General features: G+C 47.3%; 1 protein-coding gene across 1 annotated transcript in view; it reads right to left on the bottom strand.

Moving 5' to 3' along the window:
- PEX14 (peroxisomal biogenesis factor 14) overlaps nucleotides 1-25,986 on the bottom strand; it is an 86,074-nt gene that overhangs the window by 5,401 nt on the left and 54,687 nt on the right. Inside the window, exons 3-6 of the mRNA XM_065898395.1 lie at nucleotides 21,728-21,856; nucleotides 4,778-4,863; nucleotides 1,395-1,497; nucleotides 139-236 (exon numbers count right to left, since the gene is read on the bottom strand). Coding sequence (XP_065754467.1) covers nucleotides 139-236; nucleotides 1,395-1,497; nucleotides 4,778-4,863; nucleotides 21,728-21,856 — 416 coding nt within the window. The remainder of the gene's footprint in view (nucleotides 1-138; nucleotides 237-1,394; nucleotides 1,498-4,777; nucleotides 4,864-21,727; nucleotides 21,857-25,986) is intronic.

Here is a 25,986-nt window from a genome sequence, read left to right as displayed (position 1 = left end):
ACAAGGCAGGGTCACCGGTGTCAGAAGAGACAACATCAGACTCCAGCGGATGCAGTGAACTGGGCACAAAGGACGGGAGTGAAGAGCCGTGCAGGGCAGACCCGGACCTAGAGGGACCGGAGGGTCAGGGACAAGTACCTTGGCTGCGGCCAGCTCGTGGGCGAGCTCCTGGACCTCCTGCTGCTGCTGAGTCAGCAGCTCCTGGACAGAGGCTAAAGTCACCTGTAACTGCGTCACTGGGAGGAAAGAGCAGTTGCATCTCTGTTAAATGATACAGATTCTTCCTTCTGTCCACACACCTATAAGCTGCTGCATCTAATTTATCTGCAGACATTCCCCCCGGCCCGTGCAATCCATATAATTCATCTGCACTCTGGGGCATCTACCTGCACTGTATCTAACCTCTAGTATTTCTACTTTATCTTTCTATTGTGCCGTTGTCCGTGGTCAACAGTATATCCGTCCAAAACCTCTCCCCTCTAATTATATCTGTTTATGATTCGCTTGGCTCTTGCAACTTCCATGCTGCCTGCATCCCCCATCTCCCGGGCCTCCCCACGCCACTACAGAACTCATGGCAAGTCTCCAATCCTGGGAGAGAGACATCTCAGTCCACAGCATCCCGAAGCGGTTACAAACTGCAAATCCCATTTCCTTACCGCTCCTTCCTATCTTCCCCACCCAACCCAGAGGCTGCTGGAGCTCCCGGCCCACCGTCAGCCTCCAAGGAGACATGCCAGCAGGGCACGTGCTCCAGAGGGTTTCCGAGGGCTTCACAAACATGCCCCCGAGGGACAGACTCCTGCCTGGGACAGGCGGCTCTCTAGTTTGCCAGAGTTTTTAGATTCAGAGGCTCCATCTAGTAAACAAGTTTATAAAGGAGAAAACCACCTCTGGCGCGACAGGTCCCAGCTAATCTGGGCCATCACTGGGGCACCGGGTAATGAACGTGAGCCCCGTGGAGTCGATGACAGAGGAGGTGGCCGGGGTCCCTGGAGCCGCAGTAATTACAGCCTCTCTTGACCCTGTGCTGGATTCTTAGAGGGAAGGGGGAAAATTGCTGAAAACCCCCCTGAAAACCTCATAGAAGCAGAAATTAAAAATGAACTTTACAGCCCTTAGAAAGGCTGTCATTTTATTCCCCTTATTAATATTCTGAGGTTGGGAGCCTTTCCGTAAAAACATAATTAATTGAGGCCGCGCCGACAGTAAACAAGCAATTTCAAATTAAACCGAAATGACGGCGGCTTCATTTGCAAATGTGAACAGATTCTCAGAGCAGATAAATGAAGTCACCACATAAAGTGGAGACGGAGGGGAGAGGGGAGGGGGCAAAGAAGGGGCTGCTCGGAGAAGGCTTTGAGGGGTGCCTTGGTGGAGTCATTAATCTTTACCTGTCTGTGCCACGCTGCCACTCAGCTCTGAGAGACTCGCCTCCATCCTCTCCAGTTGCTTCCTGTCCTCCCGGCCACCCATGATGAGGGGGAGCAAGTATTTCTGCGAGAAGCAGGGTGCACATGAGGAATGGGTACATACTTGGGATACTCTTCAACAGTCTCTCAAATTCTGCCGACCAACTTTCTCTCCATCAACCCTGGGTTTCGGAAACCCTACGCCAACACCGTAAATGAACAAGACATCCGAAAATTATGAGGCTGTGATTACAACCACATAAAAAATAAAAAAACTCTGTCTGAATCAGGACCAGAACCAGGGAACAGGGACACAAAAAATCAATTTGACCCACTATGATGGAGCACTTTTTGGTTCTTTTAGATTTTTAAATGTTGCTATATACAATACTTGTGTCCAAAAATACTCAAAATTCTACTTTAAAAGTTGTATATCATAAAAATGCAAAAGGTTATACAAGAAAGTGATACCACTGGTGGCTTCCAGGGGGGAGTGGGAGGGAAGTTTGCTGTACACTTTTCTGAACCTTTAACATTTTGAACCACGTGAATGAATTCTCCATTCGGAAACAAACAAGTAAAAATAAACAAAAAAAATTATTCAAGAAACAAGATCAAAATCCACAACAGATTTGTGGGACCTTTGGCTCTTTCACTAGGAGGGGATAATAATATGGGTATTCCGAGGCTACCTAAGGAGGTCACACCCATTCTTCTTCGAAAAGCCTTGAATCCTCAGAACAAGTTTCCTTCAGATAAGAGTTAAATGCAGCCAGACTCTCCCAGAACTGAGACATGGGGCAGAAGGGGGAGCAAGGAGCAGAATCAGGAGACACTGACCGTGGGGGAAAAAGGAAGCTGATGCTGCAGGGCAATCTTGAATGTTCTGAGAATCTCGGAACATTCAGGAAGAAGGCAGACGGGGCGCAGCTGGTAACTGACTGCCTACTTGGAAGTGTGAAGGGTTAGAGGTGGGCGGCAAGGTGCCCGCTGGGAGAGCTGGACGAAAGAACATGGGCTCCAAACTCCAAAAGCTCTGGACGTGGAGCCCCCCATCTTAGGAGCGTGAGACCAGTCACCAACTTTACTAGGGTGGCACCAGGGGTGGCAGAGTGCAAGCTTGGCAGGTGTAGTAACTGGCAGGTGTGACCAAAAGAGACTTTGGTTCTTACTCCATTCGGGCCCCAGACAGGAAAAGACGGCAACTTCTCCATTAAGGCTTCTGTACTGGGGAAGGGAAAGGAAGTCTCTCACAAGGGGCCTGTCAGAGAACTCATTTCAAGAGCAGCTCCTAAGTGAAGATCACTATTTAGCATACATATAGAAGCATTTTCTATTTTGCAAAGTGCTTTTCAACCATCGTGTGAGTTATTACCCACAGCTGAGCCGAAACTCATAAAATGGAGCCTTACGTTCCAGGTTGAAAATTTCCGAAGTATAAAAGTCAAGAAATTCTTACACGTGTAATGGACTAAAAATTCCATTTCTAAGATCAAAAATGCCAAGGAAAGGAACACATACACTACCCCAGCCTAAATCTTTACATATTTATAAAACAAGATAACAGCTTACCTCTCCTTTTTGTTTTTTAATTTAGCAGATGTTTTTTAAATTCTCTTGTCACCATCGTGACTAATCTTCCAATGTCTCTTCTTTTTTTTTTTTTTTTTTTTTTTTTGTGGTACGTGAGCCTCTCACTGTTGTGGCCTCTCCCACTGCGGAGCACAGGCTCCAGACGCGCAGGCTCAGCGGTCGTGGCTCACGGGCCCAGCCGCTCCGCTGCATGTGGGATCTTCCCGGACTGGGGCACGAACCCGTGTCCCCTGCATCGGCAGGCGGACTCTCAACCACTGCGCCACCAGGGAAGCCCCAATGTCTCTTCTTTTTTAAAGCAGAGACTAAAGATCAGAGCTTCGTGGAAACAACTGATGATATCTCTGCTTTGCTCCAAGGGGAGCTATGCTTTCTGTCTCCACCAGATCATAGGCCGTCCAAGGGCAGCCATGTGACTATCAGGTACCGCTTAGTAGAGCTGGGACATTGATGTGAGAATCCTGTCTTAGCATATTCTTCTTCCTGGAGACTGTATGCAGTCAGTGGTTGGAAACAGATTTTCAGGACACAATGGCATCAGAGGGAGAAGTCCCAGGACCCAGAACATCTTGTTTCTGGATTTCTAATGTGGAGATTCCCAACTTCAAGAATAAATGTTACACTGAAAAGATTATATTCTGCTACAACTCTGTCATTAGCTTTTGCACTTAAGTGAAAAATTAAGAATCCCACAGTACAATGCTGAAACATGTTTCATGTGCTAAAAGTTAAACATGGGGGGACTTCCCTGGCAGTCTAGTGGTTAGGACTCCGTGCTTCCACTGTAGTGGGCACAGGCTTGATCCCTGGTTGGGGAACTAGGATCTAGCAAGTTGCGTGGCGTGACCATCCAACATGAGTCTGGATAGTCATTCAGATTCTTTTTTAAAAATCTCCAAATCAGAGATGGAGTCGCAGGTGGCCTCAGAAGGAAAGGACCAGCAGAGAATAAGTCCTCCAGCCACTCTTTTACCTTTTGTCTCTGGGGACCTACCCTGGCTCTGCATCTTCTAAAAAAGACTCAACTTGCTTCAAATCAAAGTTAGTAGCTGGTAATTAGTGTCTGATTAGTATCTGGTATCAAGGAAGTAAATGTTACTTCCTGCCTGCAGCTCCGTTGTAAGCAATGAACTCTGGGATACTGAGGGTTGACTACGTAGTCCATGAAAAACCCTAGGTCTACATGGATGCCAACATAATACATAGGGGGAAAAGGTAGATCCTGTAGATACGTTCGTACTGAGATTCTCAAGAGCGTGCAGAGCACTTCCTGTGTTCTGGGCGCAGAGCACTTCCCAGGGGAGCAGTGACTCCTTTCAGCATCACAACAGCCTCGTAAGGTAGATACTATTGTCCCCATGTTACACACAGAACCGCTGAGCCTGCGGTCACACAGCTGCCAAGTGGTAGAGCCAGGATGCAACACAGGCAGCTGGGCTCCAGCGTTCATGCCCTTAACCACACGTTATTCTGTCTCTCAAAAAGGTCTGGCCTGCTCAGTAAGTGCCAGGCACTGTTCTAAGTACCTGATGTGGCTCATTGATCGACGGGGTCCCTGCTGCACAGGGACTTGGAGGGGAGACGCCGAGTCCAGCAGATGAGGCGGGTCTGAACCTGCCAAGCGCACCCACCCGGGTGGGAACAGGACCAGGACTTGACCTGGATGCCCCTCAGCGAGCGAGATCATCAGGGCGCTCAGCCTCTGCAGGCAGGCCCACTGCTGCCCCCGGGCTCAGGGCAGCGCCCAGGGGGTGCAGGGAGGGGCAGCTTACCTTGTAGAGCTGGTGAAAGCCAAACGCTATCCCTGCCATGATGATGGCCAAGGCGCTGTAATCTCTCCACCGGGAACCCGCAGGGCCTAAGGTCGGGGGAGAAGGCACGTCAGGAGAAGAGGCACTGGCGTCCCCCCTGAGGCAGGAGAGCACGTGGATTCAGGCCCCTCATCTCAGTCGGGGGGTGTGTCTCGTGCTCGGATGGGGGTGAGCATCAGGGTGCGGCCGGGCTGTGCCTCCCTCCTCCTGCCAGGCCCCTGGACTGCGCAGCTGCCGTGGGCTGGTGTCTAGGCGGGCTGAGGCCTGGGGTGGGAGGCGGGCGGCAGAGGCGATCTGAAGACCTAGGGCACGGCCCCCACTTTGAGGAATAAAGGATCCAGTGAGGCTGCCGTGAGCACACCTAGGTGTGCACGAATACATGCCCACACACCCTCCTACATGAGCCTGGAGCCACCTCAGAGCAGGGCAAAGGCTGCGTCACCTGTTTATTCAACTTGATGAAGCCCTGACAGGGTGCACGACAGTGCCGCAGGCACGGGTTACAGTGGTGGCGAGACCCCTGCCCTGTTCTGTTCTGCTCTCACATGGAGCCTGGTGGAGAGGAGGCAGCCTACCAACGACCGAACGAGGTGGCTCCAGACAGCGACTGAGAACACCGAACAGGACCAGGAGAGAGTGCAGATGGCAGGGCCTCGGTGGAGGAGGATGCCGAGACCTGTGCGGTCCCGGGCACGACGCTCCAGGCAGGGGACAAGGAAGTGCAAAGGCTGAGGCTGACCTGTGCTCAAGCAGACGGGGGATCCCCTGGGCTTCACCCAGGGTGAGGGGGCTACTGCTGGCCAAGAGACAGCAAGAGCAGAGAGGGGAGCGGTGGGGGGAGCGGGGTGGGGGGAAGGTGGGAAAGGCTGGCCTGGCGGTGAGCGCACCCAAGGAACCTGGCCATCGTTTCACAAGCAGCGGGGTCACTGAAGGCTCTGAACCAGGGAGGGATGTGGTCACGGCTCTGTGTTCTGGGAGAACAACGTCAGGGAGCACGGAGGGCAGCTATGGGTGGGAGGCCGCGGAGGCAAAAAGCAGGGAGAGGCTACCGCAAGGGGCCTCCAAAGGCGAGAGGGACTGAGTCCAGGACGGACCGTCTCAGGGGATCCGGACACAGGCAGCCGGTCTTCATGTAGGGTCAGGCCCTTTGGAACACAAAGTCCCCTCCAAGCCCTGAATGAACTTCTAGTTCCAGAGGAGGAGAGGAGAATTTTCTACTTCATAACCTTCCCCATGAACTGTTTACAAGTGCTTTCATGCCCATAATCTGATGTGACGCCCAGCGATTCTGTCAGGCACATGGGAAAGCACGAGCTCCTTCTGGAACGTCTACCTGGAACAGCCGCGTTCAGGCCACCCAGCTGCCTCCTCTCAAGGGACCGGCCACTGGGCAGGGGGCGGCGGGGGGTGGTGGTGGTGCGTGGGCCACTGTTTCCAGAACCATCAGTGGTGCAGGACACCACCAGTCTGTGGACTCAGACCAGGTGCCAGGACAGTGACCCAGAAGGCACCCACCCGAGGCACGCTGCTGCGACAAGGACCTGGGATCTGGAAGTGGATCTAAGAGAGAAGGTGAGGGAGGAAGAGCCACCACACTCCACACGCAGCCGGGCGCCTCACCTCCTCTGAGACGGACACCTGTGGCTCCAGCCATCCCCCTCCCCTGGGCCTGCAGGTACTGGCCACGTCCTGGCGCTTCATGACCAAAGGAGAACAGGAGAGGGGCGGTTCTTAAAGTCCTCGGCAGGACGTGAGCACGTGGGGAGGAGGGGCTGCTGGCATGCAGTCTGATCGGGGATCCAAGTGGCAAAGACCTCCAAGGGGGCGAGGCGGACACTCCCTCCTCCCTGAGCTGCTGAAGGGGGCTCTCAGGAGGCAGAGACGACGGTGATGGGAGAGCCTGGAAGAGCGTCTCTCCCTGGCCACCCGACCCTGCCCCGCCTGTGGATTCCACGTGAGTTTCCCAATGTGGCCCAGCCCGGGTCTCCTGCACAGACTGTGATCAACTAACTCCCTTGTTGAGCTTACAGTTTTTGAATAGGTAATACACGCACATGGTCTAAACATCACACAGCACACGTCAGTCTACTGCAAAGAGGCTTCCTCCACCACCAAGAACCACTGTGTTAATAGTTTCTTCTTTACCCTGCAGAGAATTTTTATGCAAGTATGAGGGCAACACACATGGGCATTATTTTCCTTCTCTTTCCCCCCATTTCTCATTCTTCTTTTTTGCTAAAGCTGCATAATATTCCATTAAACCAATTCCCTAATGATGGACATTTAGACGATCCCAGTCTTTTCCTATTTCACACAATGCTGCCATCAGTGAGCGTGTACATATGGCGTCTCATGTGCATGTACAAGTCCATCTGTAAACGTGAACTCCCAGGAGGCTGGGCCACAGCAGTCTGAGATAGCCTGCCAAACTGTCCTCCACGGGGGCTGAACCAGTTCATTCCCACATGTTTCCTCAGAGCCACCCCAACATAATGGGTTAAGCACACGCACAGATTTCTGCCAGTACTAGAGCAAAGCAATAGTACCTCCCTCTAGCTTTAATTTGCATTTACCTTATTACAAGTGAGGACTGAGCAATCTTTTCATCTGCACCTCTTTTTTGGTATACTATATGTTCCCTACTTTTCTACTCAATTTCTTTATTAAATTTCCTCCCTCAATTCATGGAAACTTCTTATACAACAGGGAAATTCACCCTCTGTCTGTGAAAGGAGTTGTAAAAATTCTTCCTAGTATAGTTTTCTTTTGACTCTGCTTACGGTCTGCTTTTTGTGGCACAGAGTGTTTTCATGTTTATGTAAACTTATCGATCTATTCTTTAATGGGTTCTGGGGTTTGGGTCACGGTGAGCCAAGACTCCCCACTCCTCTCCAGGGTTGCACAGTGACAGGGTTCACGTCTACACACTGTCTCCAGAAGGGAGCTCTGCTGCTTTGACCTGCAGTGAACACCCCCATCCGATGCGGAGCGACATAGAGAAGCGACCGCTGATTGTGAAATGGAAAACTCTGAGACCACTGAGGTAGACCTTTCACTGTGACCCTGAGAAGCCAGGAGGCTCCAGGTCCCAAGCAGGCACCTCTCTCGGCTCAGCCTGCTCTGCTCTGACTGCCTTGATTCCAACATCTGGTGCAAGTTCATTTTTAGGAGGAAAAAGCAGAGACAGAGTAACCTTGCCACTTTTCTAAAGAGTCGCTGTGGATTGAAGCCCCACGCTGTTCCGTGGGGCTTCAATCCACACCCAGAACGTCCATCTGTGCTGCAAAAATCCCCAGAGAAAGTATTCAAAATGGGCACATGTCCAGAAAGTTCTACTCACCAGTGACTTCTCAAATACCCACTAAATATCTTACAGGAAAACAGTTGCAACTGGGCTGAAAACTGGACCAGAACCCAAAGTTTGCTGCATCCTTCTTCTTTCCTGCAAACACACAGTGCATGCCTTGAGAAGTGCAGCCTCTCGTTCCGGGTAACAGAGCCGAGGCTGAGCAGATGCTGGCAGGTCAGGGGTCCAAGAACCAGGACCCCTCCTACCACTGTTGCCCCCTCTCCGGAGCCTGACCTCCTCAAGCACCAAGAGACACCTGTGGCTCCCTGCCAGCCGCACCTTCACCCCCGCACTACTCCTTGTTTCTGCCGTGCTCACGTTAAGAACGTTTTATTGCCCCCTGGTTTTCATTATTAATGAAAAGGGACCAGAATGATCTTTCCTAAAGTTCAGAGAGTCTATAAAGACAAGAAGCTGAAATGCCATTTTACTCGTTTTGGAGATGTGTGATACAATCCTGTCTTGTGGCAAAATGAAAAAAGAGAAAAACTAAGATGGAGATAACCCTTATCCATGGCACGCCTTTCAAGGGGTACAGACCAGGGCAACTGAGAAAGCACTCGGCATGACCCCAAACTAGCTCAGACCCCAGCCACGACCACCTGGAGCCCTCCCCACTGCCCACCCTGGGGCCAATTTTTTCTAAGCCCAGTGCAGACCCCCAATGAGGGAACCCAGGGCACCTCGGAGCTACAGCCTCTTGTCACTATGCTCCTGAATGTCCAGAAAATACAGTCAAGGGCAGAAAACAGGGCCAGTCGCTCTTCTGCTCCAGCTCAAAAGTAAGGGAAGTGGAATGAATGAGCTTTTCCAAAGCTTCAGAGCCTCTAGCCTGACAAAGACGCCCACCTGCAGACAAGGCAGACTGGGGGCCAAGCTGGCAAGAGGCCTGGTTCCACACCACCACCAGATGGTCCCAAAGACAGTTTTCTCTTCTCATCAAGCACAGACCATTTGACTGAAGGCGGCAGAGCTTTTGCTAGATTTAAAGAACCCAGGGACAGTGAACATTAATACATCAGTCATAACAGGTGTCTGTCAGCGAGTTTCTCAGAGACACCAGCATAGTAAAAATGAAAAGACTCAATAATTTTGACATTCTTAGGACAACAAGAGAAAAGGAAGAACTTGAGTGAACTTTGGGAGGTGTACGGGCAGAGAAAAATGACTTAGAATACACAGAGAAGGGTTTAAGTAAAAAAGCCTGCCTTAAAATTGTGACATACAGAATGCGTTGCCTTGGGTGCCTGCCTACATTTTTCCACAGGCTTAGGAACAACAAGGTAAATAAACAAGTTTGTGAACTCACACCATTTACCCAGGCCTACCTGTCAGCATCACTGCATGAAGAGAATCAGTAATTTCACTCACAGGACAGCTTTTTTGACTTCTCTTGTGTTGCTAATAATTGTGGCAATTCAGTGCCCAGAATAATCTCTCTACATCTTGTCACTTGCCTATCTCGATGAGGTAGAAAAGAAAGACAACTCAAGTTTCATCAGATTTATCAAGGGTCTTAAAAGATTTTCTAGCCCAAATCTCTCAATGGACAGATGCAGAACAAAGACTCTGAGATATTATGTATATGCCTGTAAGGTAACAGGTAGTTCATGACAAATTAGAACCTGGGTCTTCTGAATCCCAAACTAGCACACTTTCCACTGTTACACATTTATCATCAAAGGACCTTTAAATGGTAGAGCTCTATTGAAGTACCACTCTCTATACTTCTGGCCACTTAAATAAAAATTTACTGAAATCCCCAAAAAATGAAAAACAAAAGAAGAAGATGAAGAACCCAGGGACAATGATATTTTTTACTGTCATTCAGATTCCAATTGTCTCCAGCACTCGCCCAACGGGCTTGACCCGCCAACTCGTCGAAAGGCCCAGCACTTTACCAGCACCTCACGGCTGGCCTCTCCTGAGGATGAACAGGCAGTCGACTGTGGCAGCATTTCTCATCCTGCAGAGCTGCGCATTTCTGGGACTGCCTTCATGTCTGAGGCTGCAACGAGGTCAGAGGTCAGACTACTGTAGGGAGAAGAACGTCAGGTTCCTTGGAACTCAACGCCTTCCTTGCCCTCTCAAGGACTCCATCAACTAGCCTGACCTCTGACAGTGTCCACAGGGCCTGCCTGCCCAAAAGGCTAGGGCTTCCGGTGAATCCATGGTATATGGCAGCCGCCTCAGGGGCAGGAAAGCTGAACCCTAGGGCTCCCTAACCCTTCACTGAACACCAACTAAACCAACATTACTCAGTTCCTTTATTTGTATCTCAACCTACCAAGAGAGTCTCACCTAGCAGGCGAGAACAGACACCACCAAATAAGGACACACATGTGGAGCAGGAATCGCGCACACAACACGGCATGAAACCACTGACTCAGGGACTCTCAGACACCAAGGAAATCCCACAATCCAGTAAAGAGTCATCAACAAAAGAGAGCTGAAAGCCGTCATGAAATCATCCTGCTGAGACAATCCGGATCCTGACAACAGGGAGATGCTATCAAGTCCCAGGGGAGGCTGGCAGCCTGAGCGCAGGGCAGGGCAGTGGCAGGCACTGGGCAAGCCTAGCTGCGTTCCCCTCCAGGCTCTTCAAGGCTGGAGCCGTGACTCCACACAGCAGTAGCTTCTCAAATCATCCCATCAGCTTTGTTCGCAAGGCACGCTGAAAACTGAATGATAAGACAGGCTCATCCACAGTGAGGTACTGGAATAAAGCCAGTCCGCCAGATCAGTGCTTGTTACAGGAAAGGACTGCCAGGCTAAATGCACAGGGAGACTGGTGCCCAGCTGAAAGGTACCACAGGCTGAGCTGTGGATGGCTGGCAGCGGCCAGAAAGACAAACCGACCCAGAGCACAGCAACTAGTAACAGAGCAGCTCTGCTCTGAACAGAAGCACCTGGGCAGCCTGGAAGGCAAAGGCACCACAGCAGCTCAACAGAAGTCACATTTGAAAACCCAAGGCCTGTCTTCACATGAACGTCCTGTGAAAGACGATCTTTTCCACTTCTCATGGGCTGCAATGCTATCAGCAGTGTCATCTTTAGGCAGGAAGGACACTGAGAGGCATATCCATATCCTCACTCACAGACTAAAAAATATGAGCTCTAATGAAACTGTAAGAATTCAGAAGAGTCCAGAAATGGACCCATGCTTGTGTGGTCAACTGATTTTTGACAAAGAAGCCAAGGCAGTTCTATGAGAAAAGGATAATCTTCACAACGATTGTGCTGGGACAACTGGATATCTGTAGGGGGGTAAAAAATGAACCTTGACCCTTTCCTTACACCATACATAAAATTTAACTCAAAATAGACCATACACCTAAACAAAAAAGAAAAAACTGTAAGAAAACAGAAAACACAGAAGAAAATCTTTGCAACCCTGGGGTAGGCAAACACATCCTAAGATACAAAAAGCATGAACCAGGGACTTCTCTGGCAGTCCAGTGGCTAAGACTTCACCTTCCAATGCAGGGGGTGCAGGTTCGATCCCTGGTTGGGAGCTAAGATCCCACATGCCCCCCAGCCAAAAAACCAAAACATAAAACAGAAGCAATATTGTAACAAATTCAATAAAGACCTTAAAAAAATGGTCCACATCAAAAAATCTTTTAAAAACAAAACAAAAACAACCAAAAAAAGCATGAACCATAAAAGGAAAAAAAAATGATAAAATGGACATCATCAAAATTTTAAGCTTTTGCTTTTCAAAAGGCACTGTCAAGAAAACATCTCCATAGGCTGGGAGAAAACATCTATAAAACATATATCTGATAAAGGACCTGTAACCAGAATATATAAAGACCTTTCACAACATAATAATGAAAAGACAAACAAGGTGATTTTTAAAAGTGACACTTCACAAAAGTACATGAATGGCCAATGAACACATGAAAATATGCTTGACATCACTAGTCATTAGAGAAACACAAATTAAAAGTACAATGAGATTCTATTACCTACACATTAGACTGGTTAAACTTAAAAAACTGAGAATAACAAATGTTGACAAGGATGTGGAGCTACTGAAATTCTCACACATTGCCGACAGGAATGTAGAATGGCACAACCAGGAGACTTCCCTGGTAGTCCAGTGGTTAAGACTCCGCGCTTCCACTGCAGGGGGCGAGGGTTCGATCCCTGGTTGGGGAACTGGGATCCCACATGCCTCGTGGCACAGCCAAAAAATAAAAATAAATTTTTTTTAAAGAATAATGTAGAAAAAAAGTTAAAAAAAAAATGAAATGCCACAACCATTTTGGAAAATAGGTTTACAATATCTTACAAAGTTAAACATACACCTAACATGTGACTAAGGCATTCCACTCTCAAGTATTTACCTAAAAGAAAGGAAATATCTATGCATACAAAGACTTCTTATACATGAATGTCATAGAAGCATTATTCATAATAACCCCAAACTGGAAACAACCCAAACAGCCACCAATGGTCAATGGATAAACAAATTGTGAAATAACCATACATCAGAGTCACGGGAGTTAGCAAACTCTGCCCAGTTGGCCAAGTCCCACCTCATCCTGCTTTTTTTTCAACTGTGAGCTCAGAATGGTTTTCATATTTTTAAAGGATGGGGGGGCGGGGGGGGATATATGTGACAGAAATGTGTAGTTCACAAAGTCTAAAATATTTTCTACCTGGATCAATCTCAAAAGCATTACGTTAAGATACAAAAGAATATGTGCTGTATGATTCCATTCACATGAAATTTTAGTCTTTCGTTATAGTACGTGAAACTAGAGTATTGGTTACACGAGTTGAGTTACAGTATGTACAACTCATCAAAGTGTACACTTAAAATGGATTAACCTTATTGTATATAAATTATACTTCAAAAAAGCTGATTAGAGGGCTTCCCTGGTGGTGCAGTGGTTAAGAATCCTCCTGCCAATGCAGGGGTCACGGGTTCAAGCCCTGGTCCGGGAAGATCCCACATGCCGCGGAGCAACTAAGCCCGTGCACCACAGCTACTGAGCCTGGGCTCTAGAGCCTGCGAGCCACAACGACTGAGCCCATGTGCCACAGCTACTGAAGCCCACGCACCTAGAGCCCGTGCTCCGCAACAAAAGAAGCCACTGCAATGAGAAGCCCGCGCACTGCAACGAAGAGCAGCCCCCGCTCGCTGCAACTTGAGAAAGCCTGCGTGCAGCAACGAAGACCCAAAAATAAACTAAATTTTAAAGAAAAGCTGATAAGAAAAAATATTAAGAAGCCAGAAATATAGAACTGCCACATGAGCTAGCAATCGCACTCCTAGATAGCTACCCAGGAGGAATGAGAACGTACGTCCACACACTTGCCCACACACACCCTCAGCAGCATGAGTCCTGTGGCCAAAACTGGAAACAACCTAAACGTCCACCAGCTGGTGAACTGACAGACAAAATGTGGCCCATCCATACCATAGAATACTAGTCAACAATAAAAAGGAAGGAAGTAGTGCTACATGATACAACATGGAGAACCTCAAAAACATGCTAAGTGAAAGAAGGAAGCTACAAGGGATCACATACTGTATGATTCCATTTACCTGAAATGCCCAGCAAAGGTAAATTTACAGTGGTGGAAAGTAGCTTAGTGGTTGCCTGGAGATGAGGTAAGATTAACAGTAAATGAGCACAAAGGATCTTATTTGGAGAATGAAAGTGCTCTAAAACTAATAGATGAGTGCATCGTTCAGTAAAGTTATTAAAAATCATTTGATTGGACACTTGAAATGGGCAGGTTTTATAGTGTGTAAAATATACTTCAATAGCTTAAAAATTTTGTTTAAATAAGGCTAGAAACAGACCCATGTATATATAAACAATTGCATTTTGATAAAGGGACACATAACTCACTGGGGACAGGATAATCTTTTGAACATCTGGTGGTGGCACAAGGGGACAGCCATTAGGGAAAAATGAACCTTGACCTTCACATTATACCACACACAAAAGTTAACTGACAGTGAATCACAGATCTCAACGTAAAAGCTAACACTATAAAACTTCCAGAAGAAAACACAGGGGAAAATCTCTCCAACCTTGGGGTAAGCAAAGGCTTCACAGGTAGGACACAAAAACCATGAATTGTTAAAAAAAAAAAAAAAAAAGATAAATGGATGTCATCAATTTTTAAATCTTTTGTTTTTCAAAAGGCAACGTAAAGCAAACGAAAAAGCTAGCCACAGACTGGGAGGAAATACTAACCATGCATACACCTGACAAAGAACTTGAATCTAGAATATATAAGAACTCTTCCAACTCAATAATAAGAAGATAATTTAAAAAGGACAAAGATTGGAACAGACACTTCACAAAAGAAGATATGTAAATGGGCAATAAGCACATAAAAAGATGCTCAACACTATTAGTCTTCACAGAAATGTAAACTCAAATGACTGAGTCTCCACTACACACACATTAAAGCTGCTAAAATTAAAAAGACTGAGAATACCAACCGTTAGAGAGGATATGCAGCAACCAGAACTCGGACGCTGCTGATGGGAATGTAAAATGGTACAACCACTTTGAAAAACAGGTTGGCAGTTTCTTATAAGGTGAAACTTACACTTAACCTCTGACCTAGCAATTCCACTCCTAGACATTTATGCAAGAGAAATAAAAACAGACACAGACTTGTACACAAATGTTTAAAAGAGCTTTATTCATAACAGCTCAATACTGGAAACAGCCCAAAGCCGGACGCCCATCAACTGGTAAATGGATAACAAACCACAGTGCATCCTAACCATGGAATACAGCTCTGTGATAAAAAGGAGGCAACTTCTGATATGCACAACTTGGATGGAGCTCAAAAACATGATGCTGAGCGAAAGAAACCAGGCGTGAGAGGGGACATACTGTACCATTCATGCAAAACCCTACGAAAGATAAGTCTAAATGGGCAGCAACAGAAAGCAGACCAGGAGTTGCCCCAGCGTCAGGGCGGGTTGGCACTGGATGGGAACAGGTCATGGGGAATCTTCTAGGGTGCCAGAAATGTTCTACAATGATGATGGCTACAGGGCAGTGTACACTTGTTAAAACTCAAATTGTACAACTAAAATGGATGCATTACTTTATGTAAACTATACCTCAGTAAAGCTGTTTTTTGTTGTTTTTTTTTAAGTCTGTTCAGATTTTTTTTTTAAAAAAAAGATAGAGAGCTAAAAGAAGTCAGCAGTGATCGAGAGCAGTACCCAGCAGGGTGGGTTCTAAGCTCTCTCTCTGCTCAGTTACGCAGCTGAGACCAAGGGAAGAAGCAAGAGGTAAGATTTCTAATCCAACTTTTTAAAGGTACCCCGTATTATGTGATAGTTACAAAAGAATGTAACATTTAGATAAGTTACGAAAGATGATAATAAGATGTAATCCTAAACCCACCTACTTTACCGGTTAAAACTTTCCAAATACCATGGAAACTAGCCACATCTTCCTCTTCACACAGAGGTAATCGTTATCCTGAATTTAGTGTGAATTCCAACTCAAACTTTCTATGGGGTTAAAAGCTGGGAACGGGCTTCCCTGGTGGCGCAGTGGTTGAGGGTCCGCCTGCCAATGCAGGGGACACGGGTTCGTGCCCCGGTCCGGGAGGATCCCACATGCCGTGGAGCAGCTGGGCCCATGGGCCATGGCCGCTGGGCCTGCGCGTCCGGAGCCTGTGCTCCGCAACGGGAGAGGCCACAGCAGTGAGAGGCCCGCATACCGCAAAAAAGAAAAAGCTGGGAACATGCCCACCAGAACAAGGACTGCATTTCTCAGCCTTCTTGCTGACAGGTATGGCCGCGTGGTTGAGTTCCAGCCAATGGGGAGAAAGGGGAAGGGATGTGGGCGGTTTCCAGGAGGTGTCCTTAGAAGGTGACTTGCCCTTTCCCTTCCTTCTCCCTGTTCTTGCTTGTTGGACAGCAGAGAGGACAACTGGTGCTGGAGCTGTCACACTGGAACACAAGCTGGATGCCAGCCAGGTGTGAGGGATGCATGGGTCCCTGAGGACCACAGGGCCAGTACGGCAGCCTGGACTGACTATGTTTACTTAGAAAAAGAGTCCTTTGTTTTGTTTAAACCACTGTTACTTGTTGCAGAATCTTATACAACCAACACAGGCTGCACTGTCAGCACAGCCATGATCCTAGCTACCACCAACACCAAAGGCTCTTTCAATGGTCTAAGAAATCTAAGGTAAGGATGTTTCCACTCAGACTGTAACGCCTGCACTCTTCAATATCCACACACGGCATTTATTCGGCAGCCACAAGGCATCACACTGGGCATTCCACAAAGCAAACAAAACGGACAGGTGCTGGCCCTTGATGAGCTGCTATTCCAAACCAGTCACATGGACAAAAGAAGAAAAGTACCATTGCCTCAAAATTAGAGAAATGTTTCCTTCATATACAAACCAGTAACTTTTATGTAGGAAAAAGTGAGATTTGTGTGCTAAACCGACAGAGAAATGGAAGAGAGAGAGAGAGAGAGAGGGAGGGAGGGAGGGAGGGACAGAGTCTTCCCCGTTCAGTTCTTGGTGGGAACAGAGAGGCTGTTCACAGTGCCACCTCCGTTCACACTCACCTCCAGAGTCACTTACACCCTCCCCACCCCCAGCTTCTCGGTGTCTCCATGGACCTGCTTCCTCCAGAAGGCCTGGCCTGAGATCAGCACACTGGGGGTTCCTTTGTTCTTAACTCCCGAAAGCTCTCACTATTCACACCATACAAGATGGCATGGGTTAGCTTTTGCTGTCCTACCCCAAGCATGGGGCTTCCCTCTACATTAAACCGGGGCTTCCTGAGGCAAGGCCTGTCCCCTACTTCTGCAGCCTGCTCCACACAGAGCACACAGGAGGCCTCACTGACTGGCTGCCTTGGCATCAACCCCAAGAGTTGATGGTATTACTCGGCAGCCTTGCAATTCTCAAGCACATGTCCACCATCATTTATTCATTCAACAAGTGTTTCTGGAAAACCTGCTAAGTCAGAACCTTGGGCCATAGATTTAAAAAAAAGCCTCTGAGCTCAAGAAACTCACAGTTTAATAGGAAGTGAGTAAATATTTCAGTGTAGTGTGGTGGCAAGCAGGGGGCTGATCAAGGCAAGGGGAACCTCCATCCCAGTTGGAATGGAGGCATTTGAAAGGGAGTTATGGGCAGAGCATCTGGAGCCCTGTCGCATCCAGCGCACACCCAGCATGTCTTCTCTAATTCCCCATGCAGCATCTGCTCTGATGGTACAAATAATTTTAATATTAGTCTAAGAATAATACAGTTAAATAGGTAATACAGCCTCAAAAATAATTACACAATGCATTTCAAAGTAAAAAAGCCATGTGAGGGCTTCCCTGGTGGCACAGTGGTTGAGAGTCCGCCTGCTGATGCAGGGGACGTGGGTTCGTGCCCCGGTCCGGGAGGATCCCACATGCCATGGAGCGGCTGGGCCCGTGAGCCATGGCCACTGAGCCTGTGCTCCGCAACGGGAGAGGCCACAGCAGTGAGAGGCCCGCGTACCGCAAAAAAAAAAAAAGCCATGTGATTTTGACTGTCCTCCGTCAGGGAGATGACCTGGCAGCCAACTCCCCCGGGTCGTCTCTCCCGACACTCCTATCCCATGTTGCAGTCGCTCTGACCATCACATGGTTTCACGTCCATGTGGCTTTGCCTTAGCTTGGATGCTCCGGTCCATCCCGTCTGGTCACTGTACCAATCATGCCCCAGGTCCAGTTAGGCGTCTCCTGCTCTCTGAGGTGCCCCTTCACCTTGTCTGTGCCACCATCCTGGGCTGACCTCATAGCACTGCTGTGTTCCCTTAACTGTCTTTCCTACTGGACAGGAGGGCTGGAGAGAGAGACCAGCCAGGCCTTAATCGTCCCATCCCAGGGGTCCGGCACAGTGCCTGGCACATAGCAGGTATTCAGTAATCAACGCTCCCTCAGGGACCTAAGACAATCAAGGGAAAGTTTATGTTACTAACCAGGGCCAGAAGAGAAACAAACTGAGAAAGAGCACACAACACTCTCCCAGGGTTTCTAATGAAATGTCAATGCCTTTCACCAACCTCAGACATGTACATCCTATTTTAAGAAGAGGCAACTGAAGCTGTAGGTCAGTCTTTGAAAAAGCCTGAATTGTTTACCAAAGACAGTGGCGGGGGGGAATATTTAAGCCTAAGAAAAATTATTATCATACAAAATTCACACTGGCCTTGCCTGTATTTCAAAGCTACCTTGCTTTCTTGTCTCTCTGGAAGGAAAGAAGAAAAGTCATCTTAGAATGAATGAATCAGTCAAGCACTTACGAGGACTTTAGTTCAGGACTGTGTTAGGCTCTGCACATAGACACGCACACTGATTCCTGCTTCAAAGTCGAACAAAAACAAACCAAAACGAGAAACAGAAGATGTCAAATTTCCTCTTGCATCCCGGCCTGACTTTTCCTGAGCTCTACCCGACTTTCTTTTAAGCCCTGACAACTCTGGTTTATTCTCACACCAAGTGACACCAAGCTTCCCCTGGTGTCAACCTCCTCCTACTTTCACAAAGCCTTCTCTGACTTCTCGAGCCTACATTAATTTTTCTCTTTTCTGTATTCCTGTGGAGTTTCTTGTCTGTATAATTAATTTTGGCATTAAATCACAATGTCTTATATTATTATCTTTTTCTTAAGAGTTTATCTTATCTCTCCCAGAGAGCCTGTAAGATTCTTAAAGATCATGTTTTGAATCTCTCATGATACTGTACTGAGCATATAGCAGGTTCTTAATAAACAGTGATGAACTGGTACCATTTCTGCTAGGTCTCCATGTTCTTTGCTGATGCTGGCATTCACTAACATCTCAAGGTCAACCACATTCACCAAAAAGCAGAGATATCATAAGAGGCACCGAGTGGGACACCTGCCACCAAGCAGGAGGGTGGGCAAGTCCAGAGGTGACGATCCCCGAGCAATGGCCTCCCAGGGGTGGTCTCGGAAAAGCCACCCTTCCTGGAGACATTAGCGTTTGGGGCCGAGCCCAGAGAATCCCATTTTCTAGGCTTGGGCTCAGAGATGGAATGTCCTTAAAAAGCCAAGAAATGGGAAGGAAAGGGCTGCCCGAGCTCCAGATGTAAAATCTGCAAGAACACACATCAATGGAGGCCATAAATCCCTCCCAGGACGCAGACAATGCCTCGGTGATAAGCATGCAGATTGCACACCTAGTTCAGAAACTCCCCTGAGTTTGCTTGTAATTAAGGGGGTTAGAAAGGTAAAAAAATATATATAAACCCAATTAATCATTTAAATACTTAAAGTCAGATTTTTTCCTCACTCCAGGATTAGTATATTTCATAACGCCAGAAGCAGACAGCCCTGGTTTTTACTGGGGTTCATTTTAGAGCATGTTTAAACTAGTCAGATTGAGTGATGCTTCCAGCAACTAATCGCATGTCAAATAAAAGATATTTTATGTAATAAATTACCGCTACAAGTAATTCAAATGTCATTTATCAGTTTTATTATCAGTCAGGCAAAGTCTTGTTTCTCTATATTAATCAAAATCAAGCTTTTTTTTTTTTTTTGGAGTAGTTTTGACACCTCTTGGCAAAAGTACAGAAGTGAAGAGGTAGAGTCAACCCCAAGCTGAGAGGAGCGGGGTAACGGTACAAGAAGAATGAAGCTCGAGGGTGACAACTAAAAAACTCCAGGTATTTAAAATTACCATTACCATTGTTTTTATACTAGCGTCAAAGCAGGAAGGAGTCTGTCTCTAAGAAGATATATTTTATTTTTAGGGCTGGGAGACTCTTAAAAATACTCCTACCTAAATACCTAAACGCGTAATGCTTCTTCTCAGAGAGATCTGGGCAGGAGAGTGATTTAAATGACTGACTCGCCCCTCCCAGACCCATTCTTCTGCCTCTTCAGAAAGACTAGCAGTTTAACCCTTTGTGCCCACTGAAAGCAGGCAAACGCATGATGCTTTAGGCCAACTCTGTGACCAACAGAACAATTTGTTCTGAGCAAGAAGTTTCCAAGTAGCGGAGAGACCTGTTTGGTATTAAGCCATGGAGGAAACAGCTGGAATAGAACAGATGTGCATTTTAGAAAATTCTGCACCCCAGCTGCCACTGCCCGTCCTCAACAAATCCCATCAAACCCTGGGCCCAAGGACACACCTGAAGAAAAAGTGTGGAGACTTAGCCTTTGTTTTAAAAGAAACACAGAGACTATGTTTAGTGACCCAAAGCAACACAATGGATCGAAAAGAATGTCAGCCAGGACTGAGAATGAGTCCCAGGCTGACAAATAGCTGCCACTGACTCAGCAGCCCCAGTACAAGGCTCATCACTGAGCACCGGTCTCAGAGGTCACACGACGCCAGTGGTTTGTTAGACAAGGCGACCACGGATAGATCAGCTTGAGTTCGTGCTACCTGGCCTCACCCATTCAGCCTTTTCCAGAGAGCAAAAGAAAGGTGATATCTAAACGAGACCTGTGACACACAAAGCATATTCTAACCTACTGCCTGGCCCCCGCGCTGTACGGAAGACTGCACTTCCCTAGCTGTGGGAAGGACAGCGAAATGGGGGCCGGAAGGCGGTTCCAGGCCACGTGGTGGGGATCAAAACAAGTCTGGCATTTTAAACTGCGCCTTTTAAAATCTGATATCTGACACTTTAAAAACATGTTTTGAAAAAAAGAAAACTTCCGAGATAGACCATTAAAATGAAGACAATTACAGAAAAGGCATTTTGAAAGACAGCAGATCCAAGGCTGAAGTCTTATGTTAAACACACAAAACTGAGCAATTTTCCATTGCTTTGGAGTCAATTTTAGCCTTTTTAGGTTTTTCATAAGTGACTTAAGGAAGGAGTTCTGCCTATATTTTGGAAGTGTACATTTATTACTAGCTTAAAGAAGCTTTATTGCTAAAAGTAGCTTTCATTTAAAAACAACAAAAACCTCTCATGGGTCATGTTCTCATGTAATAATTAAAAGCTGCATTCAAAAAGGACCTTCACATTTAATGTGAAATTCTCTAACAGATTGTCACTACATAAATATACATGGTATAGCCAGGACAAGGAAGGAAGGAAGGAAGAAAAGGAGGGTGGGGTGAGGAAGGCTAGCCTAAATCTACTAATATTAACTTTAAAAGATAAAATTAGGAGACAAGTTATTTCAGTGACCAAACAAGAAGGCACCCATAAATCAGATGTTTATGTTCTTATTAGTGAAACAGTAACATGCAAAAAGCATTGATATAAGAAAACGGAAACTGAACCAATAAATACTTTTACAGATTCCTGCTTGAAACCAAAATACTTGAAACAATACAACAAACTCATTTATTCTGGTACCTTGAGTCTTAAAACCTGTCACATACTTAAAAGTTCGTCTAGAAGAGGATTTGGGTGTGTCACAGTCTTTTGGAAAAACCCAAGAGCCATCTCCTACTCCCAGTCCCCCACCCCCACCCCGCCACGCCTGCTGACTCTGGGAGACGTGAAGCGCTGCCCTTTGGCCAGAGTCCTGAATCCCAGTCAAGGTTAAAGCCAGAGTTTGAGCGGGTGACTTACTATATGGCTGCGAAATGAGATGAGGGGGCTGGACAGGCACCACCTGTGTGGCTGGGCCCAAGGACGCAGGCTCATCGGTAGCCGTGCCCGACTGCTGGAAAGCCAAATCAATCTCTTCATCCGTCAGCCCTGGGGAAGAAGAGGACATAATTGCAGGTGAGTACCTTTTGCCACTGTCCATGGCTGCAACGAAATCATTTAAGACTTTAGAGTCACAGGATGCCTAGCATCCTAGTAAGTTGCTTCCCCGATTTCGGATTCTCTGGAACCTCTCTCAGCTGCAATTTAACCTTAAGCGACAGAATATTAGCCTCAACACTGCTTCCAAATGTGGCTCATTCAATTTCCTTAATTTATCCTTGAGTTTATTGCTGCTTTTGAAGTCTCTCCATACTGCAATTCTCCATTCTTCCCCGAAAACAGATACCATCAAACTGCAAATGTGGCTCATTTTAATCTGTAATGGTGTTAAAAAAAAAAAAAAAAAAAAAAGAGGGGAAAAAACTAACAATAATGCATGAAAACAGACAGGGAAACAAAAAACTAATTATTGGGTGAGACGACTAATTAGTCTAGATCGTTTCTGAAGACGGGAATAATTTGCTTTATTTTATGACAAATGCAGAAATAAAAAGAAAAATCAGGACTGACTGTGATTAGTATGAATGGGATATAGAATGTAAAGAAGAAAATAAAACAAGAAAACAGATCAAAACAAGGCCAGGCCCAAACTTTCAGATGATTATTACTCTAGACTATCACAGGCTGCCTATATTGCCTTTGGCTAGTTTTTCTTTTTCCTTTTTTTTAAAAAATCCTCCCAACACTCTAAACCACAGTGCACTTGGGACATCAGGAAATTGCAGGGCGCCATCTGCAGTGGCTATGACATGTGGAGAGGCTTTGCCCAAGGAGGAATAAAAGGCAAGTGAAAAACCCAGGAAGACATTTCCAGTGGGCGCACAGCTGGAATATTTCAACAGGTCGGAGGCAGACCAGGGACGCCGGCTCTGGGGGAAGAGGACGAGGGCACTGACCAATCCAAAGCATCTGCACGAGGAGTGGCGCACAGGTGTGAGAGAGACCTCCCCACAGGGCAGCTCTGTGTCGCAGGGGAAGCAGCCGTGTACACAGAAATGCTCCAAGTGCTGCGACTGGGAGAAGCAGGTGTGAGGTCACTGCTAGTCTTTGCAAAAGAGCACTCTGTCCGGCCCGAGCTGTTCTGGGAATCCCAACATTCAGTCCAGCCACAACATAGAACTTTTAAACTAGAGCCGAGAGCTCGTCCACATCGGGCCGGCAGCTCTCCATCGGAGGTCCGCAGCATGGTCTATCTGTCCCTGGGGGAGGTGAAGTACAAGGAGGCTCTGAGGGTCAACATCTCCCGAAGCATGGTGCCTCTCGAGCTGTGCCAAGGGGCTAGCCGGCGGAGCCCATTAATGCTCTAAGCACAGCACTGCCCCACACTACGCTGGCATGTGAGTTGGCTGCAGCCGCCCCTCAAACTCTTCATGCCCCACCACAAGTGGTCAAGGGAGAATTCCTGAACTATTCTAAATGGCCCTGGACCCTCTCTTCTCCTCTCTGCACCGAGCACTTGAGGTCCCTTCCCACTTAACACCGCATCCCTTTCCCTCTTTGCCCTCAGCACATGACAGAGCCCGCCAGTGGTGGGCAAGGCCACACCTCCGTGGAGTCTCAGTGCTCCTGGGTCGTCCGAGCAAGCGCACCATCCTCTCAACAGACTGACGGGGCAGAGGAGAGGCTGGCAAGGGGCAAAGAGGATCATTTACTGGCGCTTGGCACCTTCAAATACAAGAGCTGAATTTGAATACGTGGGGCTAGCCAGGGGATGTTCCTCCTCCCTAAGCCCCCAGCTTGCTGCAAAAGGACCGCTTTACTGTGATGTCACCTCCCAAGGACAGGGGCAGGACAGACAGACGAGCCGGGCAAACACAGAGAACACACTTTGCTGAGCGAGCGCCTCCCAGGCTCCAGCCCGGGTACTGACTGCCAGTCACTCCTCGGTAGAAAGGGGAACCCCTTTCAGAGTTCTAGTAGGAAAGACACGATTTTAACCAGTCATAATCAGCCACGGAAGAAGACAGTGGCACATGCGGCGTCAGCACGAGCTACTGGTCACTGGTATACAATGGGACTTCATAAAGCTGGTGGTTCGTGTGCCTTGTCAGCCACTGGCTGCAAATGAGGATAATTTTCCCAAAAGGAGCATTCGGTTGCATTCTCATTTTCCCTTTTGGCTCTTTCAAATATAAACAAGTACCATAATGTTTAACGCTGGGGAAATATACAGCAAGTTACAGGCTGTGCTGCAGCCCTGAGAGCTGGAGCTGAGAGCTGGAGCTGGTTAAAGGGACAGGACTCCCTGACCACTGTCCTGCCCTCTGGCCCTGAGCTTTTACGAAGCCTATTTTCCTAATAAAACATATTCCTTGCACTATTGCAGCCAAGCCCACTAGTGAAGCCCCGGTTTAAAGGGCATCAGCACTTCCTTCCAAGCTCTTGTTTTATACAGACCTTATCATTTGATGCTCTAAATTTACATTGGCTGGAATTCTGATATCCCTAGTTCTCTGGAGAGTCAGGATTTTGATTTAGTTACAGAAAATGAATCACTTTTCTTCTTTTTTAAAAAAATAAGCATTTTAACGATCTCACTGAATAAGATAATTTCAGAGCTGGGCCATTATCCTAGCCATTGCCCTTATTTAACAGATTAAAAAACAAAAAAAAAAACACTGAGGGCTAAGGAGGGTGAAAACCATGCCTCAAATCATACTAGTAAAAGCCTGGTGATGCCAGATGAAACCCCAGCCCAGTGACTTCCCACTACAGCGCAGAGTTACAACACATCAAAATGATGCCTAAAGTCTTCAATCTTGTTAAAGAAAATATGAGGACTAATTTGTCTTCTCCCAGCCCCGCCCCCACCGGCACCCCATCCATAGGAAAGAGCCAGTGAATGCTGTTTTGGGGCTATCCCAAAAAAACACAGGAACCTAACACCTGGGTCCTATTTGCAAATGACACCTGGACAACTTTTTGAACACTACCAGAGTGACAAGATAGAGCGACCTCATCTCCTTCTAATATTCTTATCAAATAAATCCAAAGGCCTCTCACAGACTGGTGCCTACGCTTCCCTTAGTGGCCTTTTCCTCTGGAGTGTCCCCAGCTTTGGGAAGATTGACTCTACAAGACTCAAGTGATTCATCTGGGACTCACAGAGCCTGAGGTGGGGTGGAGTGTCATTCCTCTCAGGTATCTACCACTCACCAGCTCCTGGCGCTGAAAGGACTCTGCCTTTAGGGATGGGGTACTGCCTTAGGGCCCACACATAAGACAGCCAGGTTCTCACCCACCCCCACTGAGATAAACAGTGGAGAACTTCGATTGAGACCTTGCAGAATCCAAAAGGTTAAAAGGAATAATAAAGGAAACTGCCGATTGTAAGTGAATTATATTTGGCTCTGAAAGCTGAGGCACAGGCTATATTGTAAAAGGCAGCTCTTTGCGTTGTTTACCATCACCCTGACTAATGCAGACCTTTTTTTTGTTTTTGTTTTAAATAATCTCATGCAAATTAGACACACATACTTCCTTCCAGTTGATTGCTATCTGCAATCTAACCGCAGAGGGACTGAGCAAGGGCTGAGCAGAGAAGAGACAGGAGGAAAGGGTGTCACTGTCCTGTGGCAGGCAAACCTCCTCCCCTCCCATCCCTGACTCACATGTCCTTTAGCTGCTGCCTTTGGAAGAATGAGCCCATTTTAATAAAGCCTAAAATTTTCTTTTAGCACTAGCACTTTGCATTTAGATGTTCTCTCAGTAACTTCACCTCTGCTACTTGGTGATTCCAGGAGCTACCAGCCCCTCCCCCAGCCTGTGACACTGACAATTAAACTATGTTATTGATAGAGAGCAAAACTAAGGAAGTCCTGCTCGGTTATTCCATCCACTCACTAGCTTTACTCAAGAGGAGGAGAAACAGAAGAGGGGACTTGTCCGAGGTGAGCAGACGGAGCAGGACGCCTGCCTCTATCATTTCACCTTTAAGACCACAGCTGCCTGATCTGCAAAGCTGCGCTCAATTCAAAGCGAGCCGTGAAGACAAAGGACGGACTGCTAGTTCCCTCGGTTCTCTGGAATCTACTTCTCCAAACAGTTCCCTTTCCCAGGAGACTGCCCCTGTGTAGATGCTGGGCCAAGGACTTCTCTTCCATCACTTTCTCCAGGGT

This window comes from Phocoena phocoena, chromosome 1, assembly GCF_963924675.1.
Source record: "Phocoena phocoena chromosome 1, mPhoPho1.1, whole genome shotgun sequence".
NCBI lineage: Eukaryota > Metazoa > Chordata > Mammalia > Artiodactyla > Phocoenidae > Phocoena > Phocoena phocoena.
Note: the sequence above shows the minus strand (reverse complement) of the source record. Positions and strands in the feature narration are given on the sequence as shown.